At 43.5% G+C, this 12,637-nt stretch overlaps 1 protein-coding gene across 1 annotated transcript in view; it reads right to left on the reverse strand.

The window, feature by feature from the left end:
* Positions 1-12,637, reverse strand: part of PTPRJ (protein tyrosine phosphatase receptor type J) — a 192,553-nt gene that overhangs the window by 27,758 nt on the left and 152,158 nt on the right. The window contains exons 7-11 of the mRNA XM_012524934.3: positions 11,265-11,531; positions 8,842-9,099; positions 3,922-4,179; positions 2,932-3,207; positions 213-503 (exon numbers count right to left, since the gene is read on the reverse strand). Of these exons, the coding sequence (XP_012380388.3) occupies positions 213-503; positions 2,932-3,207; positions 3,922-4,179; positions 8,842-9,099; positions 11,265-11,531 (1,350 nt within the window). The remainder of the gene's footprint in view (positions 1-212; positions 504-2,931; positions 3,208-3,921; positions 4,180-8,841; positions 9,100-11,264; positions 11,532-12,637) is intronic.

Here is a 12,637-nt window from a genome sequence, read left to right on the forward strand (position 1 = left end):
ACTTTTAGAATGTAAAATCACTTCTTACTCTTTTTCAGTCTGGATTTCTATAGAATGGGTTACCAGTTGATGCCAATTAAAAACAAATATTTTAGGAGAAATAAAAACAAAAACGGGCACAGATTTCTAGACCACACTTGCAGAGTTGCTGGGTCAGCCTCTCCCAAAGTGTCCAGAATGCCACATGACCACCCTCCCACCCCAAAGCCCACCTGTGATCCCGGTCATGCAGGTGTTTTGGGCGGGAGATGCCATCTTTTCACAGGACAAGGTGGCGATGCTGATGTTATAGGAGGTAGAAAAATTCAAACACGTGACTTCTGTCCTGTACTCAGAGCGGTTCTCCGAGGAGCAGCTCTCCAGTTCTGTCTCGTTGCTCCAGGCCCCGCTGCTGACATTGAGCATAAAGCCTGCACTGGTGCCCAGAGGGCAAGCCCACTTGAGAACCAAGACTGGCTTTCTGGGGACAAACTCACAATGGAAGCGGGCCACAGGTGCAGGATCTGCAAAGCAAGCACAGCATATCACGAGATTCCAGAACGGTTGCCTTTGCAAATGCCAAAATGTGGGAGCAGGAGAATCCTGGTCCATCCGTGATGAGGAGGCAAACATGCGACATGGGGGAAAGACAGCGCCTGCCCCTGACTCTGGCGATGCCAAGCAGTATGACTTTGGGTCAGTCACCCAAAGGCTCTGAGCCTCGGCAGCAGGGCTGACTGAGGATCAGATGGATCAGAGCGTGTCAGTCACCAAGAAAGAGGCCTGGAAGGGAACAGGGGATCGGGGGCAGGAGCTGCCTACTGGTCAACGCCAGGAGTGGCAGCGACGGGGCCATCTCAGCAATCCTTCTGGAACTGATACTGTCCCATTTTGCAGATGACTCACCTGAAGCTTGGAGAGGTTAAGTAATTTGCTAACAATATCATGGCTGGGAAGTAATTGAGTTAAATTGGATACCCTCCAGCCCACCCACCCCCACCCCCCCCCAAAAAAAGTACTGGGACTCAAGTTTTCTAAATCCAAGTCCAGGGCACTGTTCACCCACACAACATATTGATTGCATAATCAATGGCAAATGGTGGAGAGGTGTAGCTCAGTGGTTGAGTGCACACTTCACATGCACAAGTTACCTCAAAAAAGAGGCAAATAGTAACTGGTGGTACCAATTTCTTCACCTTTAAAATGGGGGACTGCAGAGTGGGTATAGCTGAGTGGTTGAGCACCTGCTTTGCATGTACAAGGCCTGGGTTCAATCCCTCGTATCTCCTTTAAAAAATGAAATGGGGTATGTTTGCCCCTATCTATCTCCTAGAATTTTAATGAGGACCAACATCAAACTCATATATGGATATGACAGGGATCACTAAATGGAAAACTCTGTACTAATGTATTAGGGGAAAATATTAGCATTATTTTAATGTCATAAAATTTTAGAACAGCAAAATCTCTGAACAGTTATCTACTGCAATTCCCCACTTCTCCACCTGCAGCCCAGAAGGTAACCTGCCCAACCCGTACCGCTTCTGAAATCCGCTGTCGTACCCACCTCCCAGTCATAACGCTTGAACATCTTTTTCTCTTGCTATAGACTGAGATAACTATGGCCACGATAGCCATCAGCAGTGGGAGCCACCCAAATACCAAGGATCAGAGTGTAGACGAGGCGGTCCTGTGGGATGGAGCCTGAGTTGGCACAGGTGCCTCGAAGCCACAGGGAGTTCTCCAATTGCCCACGTGAAAGGTCAGAGCCTGCCGAGGGTCCAGCTCCCACACTGCCAGGGAAGCTAATCCAATCAGACCCTCCCTTCCACATCAGCTGAACATGCCTGAACGGCTTGGTCCAAGGAAGGGAAGCTGTGAGTGCAGAGAATGAGGCAGTGCAAGGATAGTGAGGTAACAGAGGCTCCACAACCAGAATGTGAGCTGAAACACCAGGACTGTCTGCAAAGCGTTCCCCAGGCCATGCTCTGAAAGCACCCTCAGTTTAAAAAACTGGTCTCTTCTCTTTATCATGCTTTTTGCATTGTAAGATTGATAAGGATCAGAAAGGACAAAAAATGTGGAGCATCTGCTTTAACAATATTCTGTTCATCTTCTTCAACCAAATTAGGAACTACGTGGCCCTCCATCACCCATGCCCCCACCCGTTACCTCTTTTTTTCTTTTAAAATTTATCTTATTTATTCATTCCCACCCCCTTGTTGTTTGCGCTCACTGTCTGCTCTCTGTGTCTGCTCATCTTTTTTGTTGTTGTTTTTCTAGGAGGCATCGGGAACCTAACCCGGGACCTCCCACATGGGAGGGAAGTGCCCAATCACTTGAGACACCTCCATGCCCCCCACCCACTATCTCTTGGGCCTCACCTCCTCTCTCTTACGCTCTTGCTCAGGTAGACCCACTACTGCCTCCCTGGCCTCCTGTTTTCCTCCAGCACTGCAGGCACCCTCCAGCCTCAAGGCCTTTGCACTGGCTTCTCCTCTGCCTGGAATATTCTATCCCCTGATGGCTGGATCCTTCACTTCCTTCAGGTCTTTGTTCAAAGGTCACTTTTTCACTGAGGCATTCCAGGGGTGCCATAGATAACCATTTCATTTTTCCTTCCCTACTTATTTCCCCCTCTCCTTAGCACTAATCATCTAATGAATTACTTATCTTGTTTATTATCTGTCTTCCCCACCACAATAAAAGTTCTAGGAAGGCAAGAACTTGTCTGTTTCAGTAAATAGTGCCTGGCATATAGTAAGTGCTCAGTAAATATTTGTTAAATGAATAAATAAATGAGGGCACAGCACTAAGTTAGCAGGATGTCTCAGGGAACTCAATTCCAATTACTGCAAAGCACACAAAAACCTAACAAACTAAAGACTGCAAAGGACCTGTTTGCAAGATCGGCACATGGAAGGAGTCCAAGAGGTACCTGGGACCACTCACCTGTACAGAACGACTTAGAGCCAGGTGCCCCTTCAGTGCCATCTCCAACTTGGGCAAAGATCTTTACTGTGTAAGATGAGCCAGGTATGAGTTCCCTGACTGTAGCAGAGGTGACTCTAATGCCCGTGACTACGGATTCTGAGCTGCTGGAATTTCCATCCATTTCAACACGAAGGTGGTAAGTGTACATGGAAGAGGCATTATCACCGTTCTTCCAGTGTATGGTTGCGGCTGTGGTGTTGGTACTTATCTCAATGCTGGATACAATGCTCGGCCCTTGATTAAAAAAAAAAAAAAAAGATTGAATTAGCTTAAATTCCAGGATTATTTTATTGACTGCATCCCAAAATAGCCTGTCTCCTCTGGGGAAAGAATGAACAAAGCTAATGTTTGCCAGCTCATAAAACGGAAGATTTCCCAAAAGACATTCAGAAAAGAATTATACAGATTAAAGCTCAATAGATTCCGTTTTTCAAGTTTCTTTTAATACTTGTTTATTCAAAATAAAGTTTTAGTGTATAATTCCCTGTTTTTTATGTCTGTTCATGAATGGGGAAAATATACTGAAAAGATATCATAAACTACCCATCTCTACCATATATTTAGATCACATAGTAGGATAATGCATCCCTCACTGTTCCATGCAAAGCTCCTCAGCCAAGCAATATCTTCCAAAGCCAATAAGACACTGACCTTCCTCTGGGCTGTATTCCCGAGCAATGAATGAACAGTAATATTCTCTGTTCTCATGGAATCACTTTCTGTTTCTAAAGCCAATTCCAAGTTCACATGGCTTTAGCAGTGATACCCCATGAAAACAGAAGAACCTTGCTGAGGCAAATGTTTCCATATTTAGTAGTTTCAAATTCAGCCTGGAACCCGGAAGCATATCAACCCTCACCACCTGATGCCATGAACCTCGGCTTACTTCTCACCCCCCAGGTGAAGTGGGAGAGACCCTGCCTTAGAAAGGCATCCTAAGAGACTTACTCGTGTATTGTGCCGTGGAGTTGGGGTTCCCTTTGACGCCGTCCACTTCTGGAGTGATTGTGATGTTATATAAAGTACCCGGGATGAGGTCCCTTAGCGTGAACTCTTTGTGAGAAGTGTTTCTTTGGAAAGAGGCATTCTCATATCGTATAAGTAACCAGTAGACATAATTAGGAGCATCATCTGTATTCTGCCACTTCAACTCCATTTCAGTTGTGTCGACACGGACCACAGAGATGTTAAATACCCTACCGGTGTCTAGGCAGAGGAAAGGAAGGAAAAGAAAATCTATGAACAACTGTCTTACAGTCCAGCTTTATTCTAGTATGTCTATCTCTCTTGCCATCAGTTTCTCAAATGAGTTCGCAACCTCCAAAACTTAAAGAAATACACATGCTCGGTTTTTTCAAGAATTGCTCTTCCATAACACAGATGAACTAACAGTTCACCAGTTGGATGGTCTTTGTGTTGGTCATAAAAATGACCAAAGAAGCTGAATATAGATTTGCCAGGTGACTTGGCAATACCACTACTAGGTGTATACCCAGAAGAACTGAGAGCAGGGACATGAACAGACATCTGCACACTGATGTTCACAGCGGCATTATTCAGGACTGCCAGAGGATGGAAACAACCCAGGTGTCCATCAGCTGATGAACGGATAAACAAACTGGTGCAAACGCACAGGGGAATATTATGCAGCGGTAAAAAGAAATGAAGTCATGGAGCATATGCAACATGGATGAACCTAACCTGGAGGACATTATGTTGAGTGAAGCAAGCCAGACACAAAAGGACAAAAACTGTATGACTGTGTTATTATGAACTAAATATATTGTGTAAACTCATAGAGTTAATAACTAGAATATGGGTTACCTGAAAACAGAATGAGGCTAGAGAATGGAAAACTGAGGATTAACTTGTGCAGATCTGGTAAAAAGAATGTGTGTGAATCTTTGGGAATGAATAGAAAAGACAAAAGCACAACAAGAGTTAGTAACTAGCTGTACTATGATACGGGTATGACAGTGGTTGAAAGGGAAAGACTAAGGTCATGTATGTTACTACAAGGAAAGGTAAAAAATGTAATGTGGAACTGTATAGCATAGAAAAAGCTCACATAAAATATGAATGTGGGTAATATTGCATATTATAAAACTGTTCTCTTTGAAACTGATATTATGTGTGCTAATGTTGTAAGATGTTAATAATCAGGCAAAACAAAACAACACAAAAACATGCCAAGTGAAAGAAACCATACACAAAGTACTACATATTGTATGATTCCATTTATATAAAATATAAATATAAATCAGTATATAAGGATTAGATTAGTAATTATGTATGGCTGGGGAAGGACAGATGGATTGAGAGGTGATTGCTAAGGAGTTTGGAGTTTTTCTTTTTGGAGTAATGAAATTGTTCTAAAAATTTTTGTCGTGATGAATGCACAACACTGTGTTATACTAAAAAAGTCATTGATTGTGCATTTTGAAAGAATGTATGGTATGTGACTAATTCTCAATAAAACTTTTTTTAAAAATGGGAGAGCAGATATGGCTCAAGCAGTTGAGCTCCTGCCTCCCACATGGGAAATCCTGGGTTCGGTTTCCAGTGCCCCCTGAAGAAACAAACAATAAGCAAAACAAACAAAAAAACCAACTCAGGGAAGCTGATGTGGCTCAGTAGTTGAGCACCGGCTTCCCATATCTGAGGTCCCAGGTTTAATCCCCAGGCCCGGTATCTTAAAAAAAAAAAAAAGAGAGAGACTCCCCTTGAGGTCTTCTGGAGTGGAAATCATGCTCAGTTTCTTGAATCTAGGTACTGGCAACCAGGTGTGTTCTGCTTGTGAAGATTCACCAAGCTATGCACTTAGGATATGTGCACTTTTCTGGATGTATTTCAACATCAATGAACAGTTTTATGAACTTACTCTCTCGAAAGTAAAAGTCTTCCTGTAGTATAAGCCTGGCATACTGAAAAGCAAAACTGAAGTGGAGAGTTGATATTTACCGAGTGGGAGCACTTGAGGCTGAGGACAGAGGAAATGCACACGACACCCCCCTCAGAAAAGGGGTCAGAAGTGACATCAGCCACATGAGCCTGTTCTCTGATCGGCTCGCCTCCATCCCTGCGCTATCTGCGACATGAATGCATGGGTCCAGGGCCAGAAATAACTAGGCCAGCAGGGGCTCTCCTCTGCCCTTGCTTTCAAGGCCTTCTCTCGCTACCTAGTACCCAAGGCCACCTCTAGGGAAAGGAACTGGGTAGCTGGGGGACAAGGGAGGGAAACATTTCTTTCACTATAAAAGTCTTTGTATTTTTTTTTCACACTATGTGCATGTATCGTCTACTCTAAAATTAATTTTAAAAAGAAACTCTTACAGAGTGAATTTTCCTTAGATGGAAGCAGCTTAGAAAGCCGACTTCTTCTCTTGCCACCAGATCACAAGTCAAAGGAATTCCATAAAGACCACGAGAGGGAGCCTTATCTATAAGCATAAAAAAAAAAAACAAAAAAAAAACTAGAAATAATCTAAATCTCCAGTAAAAAGAGAAATGTAAACTCTGATCCAGCTACCTGGTAAAGCATTCTGAATCCACGAAAAGCATGAAGGCCATAATAACTGTGGGAGGGAAGTTATAGAGCACATCAAGTTGTTTTGTTTTGTTTTTTTTAAAAAAAAAAGGTCAAATATCAAAAAAATTATTTGTGTTTTAATTAAAATGCTGTAAACAAAATATATGACTGTGGGCACAGATAGAAAAGTAGTTTAGTTGGGTTAGAAAAACAGAATAATATTTTTCCTCTTTATTAAAATTGTCTTTAATTCTGACAAATTATTTTTTCCCAATAGTAACGAAAGCCATTCAATACTAGAAAGGTAACCCCTGACAGTCTAAGGCTATATTACAACCCTTCCAGACTTCCATTCAATGGGACCCAGCTATAGTGGAGGCTGTAGTACCAAAGACATCTTTGCCTCACAAATTACTTTGTAGCTGCACCATACCAATGTGTCAGTACACATGGCTTATCTCAAAGTCCTCCAAGCCAGAAAGAGGCCAGTTTACCACTTTGTCACCTTTAGCCAGTTACTTAAGCTCACAGATCCCCCATTTCCTACTCTGTAAAACAGAGATTATAATAGTATCTACCTCATATGAAGTCGTCTTCAAAAAAATTTTAATATAGATAGGAGAGTACCTAGCACACTGTAGACCTCAGTACCTTATGCTGCTATTATTACATTAAATTATGGGTTTTAGAAAAGTCATACAATCTCAAGGGTCTCCTCCAGTGTGATCCTTTTACCATTATCAAAATCTTCAAAAAGAAAGAACAAAAAAGTAGGTTGATATTAAGTCCATATCTCTGATCAGACCAACAGTCTGATCTCAAATGCAGGCTGGAAAGGGAATTACTGCATTTCATCTTAGGGACACATTTCAGCAGTCCCCTTATTTTGGAAGCAAATCCTCTGGAGTGACTTTCAACACTTAAACCAACCATAAAAGTTGAAGAAACCTACACAAGGAGGGTCTCAAAAGACCAGCTGATTTTACATGTAACTCAAGGAATCAATCTCATATCTTCATTCTTGCCCTCTGTATATAAGATTTCAATTCTATTGCAATCAAATATCAAAGAATATTGTATGTTTTCCAAGCTTTCCCAAAAAAGTTATTTTGAAATTTTAAAATACCAATATTGAACATTAGCTCCCTAGAAATTCTCAAAAGTTTATCACCTAGGAATAATGCAATGATTTATTTACATTTTTCATTAAAATTCTATCAGTGTCCATTCGTTTTATAAAATAGCAAAAGGATCCTCCTATGATGTTATTTATGAAAGGTAGCAATAATATACCTGTCCAACAACAGGGGATTAGCTAAATAATTTACAATACAACTAAACCAGTAGTTCTAAACTTACTGATCTATGTATCCCTTTACCTTCTTAAAAATTACTAAGATCCTCTGGAATTTTTGTTTTGTAGATTGTAATTTATCAATATTTACTGTTTTAAAATAAAGATGGAGAAATTTTTAAAACACAAGAATATACAAGGACTCATTTCATTAGCCATCAGAGTGATGTCATCCCATATCATGTAGTCTCTGGAAAATTCCACTGTACACTCACGAGAGAATGAGGGTAAAAGAGGCAAATAACATTTTAGTATAATAATACTACTAAATATCTTGTGGACCCTTGAAAGGGTCCGGGCAACTCCCCCAGGGATCTCTGCACTACACTTTGAGAATCACTGATCTAGCCCAGGGGTTGGCAAACTTTTTCAATGAAGGGCGAGAAAGCGAACATTTTAGGCTCTGCAGGCTGTACAGTGTCTATTGCAACTATTCAACTCTAGCATAGAAACAGCCTTAGACAAGACATTATAAAACTGAGCACAGCTGTGTTCTAATAAAGCTTTATTTATTAAAACAGGTAGCAGACCACATCTGGTCAATGGGCTTTTGGATTCATATGGTAGAATTCCTGGCAGGTATTATTAAAATTATTCTGTAGAAATATTTATATTGACAGGGAAGAACATTCATAACAAACTAGTAAGTATAAAAAGATTCAAAACTACATGCACAGGATGACCTCAGTTTTTATACAAGAAAAATATATATATGCATACATTAAAAAAAAATTTTTTAACAGCATACACCAAAAGTTATCAGTTACTATCTCTGGCTGGTGGTTTACATGTGATTATTTTTTTCCTTTTGGCTTGTCTGTATTTGAAATAATGAATATGAATTACCATCATAAAAAAATTTTTTTAAACTTTTTTAATGTAATTAAAAGGAAAACAATACTTGGAAAACCTGGTGGTCCATAATCATACTGACTTCCTTTAAGAAATGTCACCGTTTCATTGAAAGTACAGCCTATTTGCTTACCTGTTTCACCATCAACTGTTTGAGGTGGCCCTTGGGTCCCATTTGGTCCTTTTGGAAATATTTCAAAATTATACTTGGTTCCAGGGTGTAAGCCACCAATGACAATACTCTGGTTGGTGGTTGTATTCCTCCAAGGCTTTCCAGCTCCTTCCCGTGTGGCAAGTATCTCAAAGGATTCCGAGTCATTGCTACTCCATGCTAATTCAATTTCCCTAATGCCAACACACATCACTCGGAAATCAGAAACCGGACCAGGGGCTGTGGGAAGAAAAAAAATGACTAGATTAGGAATCTAATTGTATGTTTTATTAACATGTATCAAAAAATTTGTTTTTTAAAAAATAATAAAATAAAGAATCTATTATTTACAGTAAGCTGAAATTCCAATTTAGGACACTTTATCTCTCTTTTCATTCTTTGCATTTACTCCTACAATAGCGAGCCCCTCTGAAACCGTGTGTTCCCAGCCATGGAGACAGCGCTTGGCCAGAGGAGAGCCAAACTGCATGCCTAAGTTGTACAAAGTCCTTCAGGGGAGACGGAGGAGGCGTGCATGCCCGTGTGGCCGCTTGGGCTCTGGAGGAGGACCTTGGCCCCTGCTGGCTGCTTTACCTTGAATACTACTAAACCTCCCAGAGTCACCATTTAAGGAGGGGCAGCAGAGACTGCAACTGACACCCCCAGATCCATTCTCCCCATTTTTTTAGGTACGGATACCCAGATTTCTTTAGAGTACATGACTGTTGGGGACAAAGAGTACACTTCCCAGACGGCTGAGCAGCTAGACGTAGCCATATGAAAAAGTCCCAGACAAAAGAACGTGAGCAGAAGTATAGTAAAATTTCCAGGAAATGTCCTTAAAGGGCAGGCACACTTCCTGCTGCCCTTCCTCCTTCCCACGGCTAGAATACAGACGTGAGGACTGGAGCTCAGGCTGCCATCTTGGGCAGCAAGGTAGAAATAACATGCTAAGGATGATGGTGACAACATCCTGGGTTCTGGATGGTTCCCACTTTCTGACCCACTTTCTCATGTGCCTTCCTCTATGGCAGAGGCTGGAAAGCCAAAAACTACATATTCAGACTTCTTGACAGCTAGGATTCAGTGATTTAGATTCAGGCAACGAAATGCAGTCCACAAGCCATGAGGCAGAGCCCTTGCTCCTGCTGACCAGCACAGTCCTGGAGGCAGCAGCAGATTTCATGCAGCATCATTAGGGGATCCAGCCTCTGCGGGTGTGGAGAGCTGGGGCATGAGGCATGGGTTTTCGGCTGGTGCCAATCTCACAGGCCCCATCACGCTCTAGAATCAGCTGTGGTGGCCACGGCTTCCTAATCCCAGGCCTGCAGCTCAGACCTTGCGCTCCTGAATCCAACAGCTATGGCAGGCTCCCTGAAGGTCTCCTGACTTGACAAAGGTGGCGACTCCCAGGTGGGCTGCCTCTGTGCCCTTGGGCTAGAAGTCTTTCTAGAGGCCCAGCCGGAAGCCTGCTCCCCGGCCCCTCCAAGGATTCCAAAAGCACTCAGTGCCCAGTGCTAAATCCCTGTCATCTTAAATCAGCTCATGATTTCTGGTTCCTGCAACTGAGCCTTGGTTAAAACTCTATGTTACCACCTCCGTCCTGCCTAACACTGGGTTTCTTCTATATGAAAGAGAAATAAACTCCCTTTGTTTACCATAGATACTTGGGGGGGAGGGAGGTTTACTGACAGATGAATCAAATCTTAACAGTAAACAGTAAACAGATTAAACAGTAAAGAAGTCAAAGATGAAGAAGCAGATTCCATCTTCCCCAAAGAGCCAGTCCATTAGACATCTGGAATGCTTAAAGTATGCTGTCAGGGAAGCAAGAGTAAAAAACATTCCTGTGGACGAGCCCTGGTTCCAGAGTCCAACGCACCTGGGCTCAAGTCTGCTCTGCCACATGCTAGCTTGTGGCCAGGGGCACACTGCTCAGCCATCCTGGGCTGTGACTTTCTCATGTGTAAAAAGGGGGTCTTATTACATATGAAGCTCCAGGCTATAATATAATTATTATTATTCCATTATTAGTTTATCTTAAATGACTGGACCTTCTTTGGAACACAGAACTTCTTATTCGCTGCCTATTGTCTTATTTTTATGGGACTTTTAAGCAGATGAAAGATGAGGCAGCTCTGAGCAGGGGTTTCATCATAATGTCAGCATCCAAGGGACAAAGGGACATGAATGGCCAGTTCTTTTGGTTTCTATCAGTTACTACAGTAGAATGGCTGTTACAAGCACTGGCTGGAGTCAAGAGGGACCAGAGGTGACTCCTTGTGGCACCCCACACTAGGCTCTACTTTCCTTAAGGGCAGAGAACACGGATATTCTGTCTCTCTATCTCTGACTTCCCATAGCAGGCAGGCAAGAAAGGTCACCCCAAGCAACAAGGAACTCACGTGTGTACACCTGGAGAGAGCGTGGCGTGCCCTCAGAACCATCATCTTGTAAAGGAAGCACTGTGATGTTGTATAAGGTACTCGAGCTGAGGCCAGTGATAACAGCACGAGTCTCATTGACAGTGAAGTTGAAGGAATCCATCTCCCTATCGACCTGGACTTTATAGGTGTAGACGGAGGAGGACACACTATCGCTGACTTCCCAGGTCAGGTGCATGCTTGTGGCACTGATGTTGACAATGTGGATACTAACAACCTGAAGAGACTCTGTGAAGACAAGAAGAGGAGTTAAAAATGACGCGAAGAGCCAGGAGACAAGTTGCCACCAGGGCAGTCTAAGGACTCCTGGGGATTGGCCCTCCTTCCTCTATACCACTTAACCACAAGAGGAAATGTATGTGGATCCCCACAAAAGTCAGCCAGCTATCGGAGAAGAAACAACCTGGCCAATTACAATCATGTGATTACTCGTTGGTTTGTAAGTTGACTTTTAGAGGTGTAGTAATGGGCCCTAACCAAGCAACAACATCAGCTCTACACATCTTGCTCTAGGTACTGGGAGTGACCCAGAAGAGTCCTCAAGCTAATATACACCCTTCTCTTGCCTGCCTGGGGCCCGAGGGCACTTCACCTGCACACTTCACCTCCCAGGTGGTATGTGATCAGGTTCCAGCAATGAACAAGGTGGGCAGGCAACTGGAGAGCGGGAGCAGAGCGCGGTCGGAGTCCTCCCCATGCACTGCCTCCTGCTGTGCGTCCTGAGCTCTGGCACAGCCACGTCTTCTGCTGCTCCAGCTCTCACTGGGCTCCAGAAACACCATTTCCTCCCACTGTCCTTCAGCCTTTGGGGGGCTTTCCACCATGACCAATCCCTGGGTGCCTCAACATCCTTTGTTGGTTCCTTAAGCCTGTCCCACCTAACCAGTCACTTGAAAAGAACTTGGCACAACAGATCTCCAGAGAGTTATAATTATTATTCACCAAGGACTTGGACAGCCCAACACATACCAGGCTGTGTAGAGCCACGTGACGAAAAGCTGACGATGCCACCACTGTTACTTTGGTTCTGCTCAAACCACTTTAAAAGGCAACTGGAGGCCCACGCTAATCCACACCTGCTTTTCGGCAGACCAGGCAAAGGCCCTTCCTCTGGATGGACTCTGCCCTGTGGCAGATCCTGGACGAGGGCAGGAGCCAGATCCCACCCCATGGGCTCTCCCATAAGCACCTCCTGCGTAGGAGGACCCCACCCCTGTAACCGACAACTGTGGAGGAACCCCCTTTCCTCCTCCTCACAGCTCTCCCACCCCCCAGAAACCACACCCCCTCCCCAGGGAGCCTCCCACCTGCCACTCCCACTGGGTCCCTGTGTC

This window comes from Dasypus novemcinctus, chromosome 10 (genome assembly GCF_030445035.2).
Source record: "Dasypus novemcinctus isolate mDasNov1 chromosome 10, mDasNov1.1.hap2, whole genome shotgun sequence".
Lineage (NCBI taxonomy): Eukaryota > Metazoa > Chordata > Mammalia > Cingulata > Dasypodidae > Dasypus > Dasypus novemcinctus.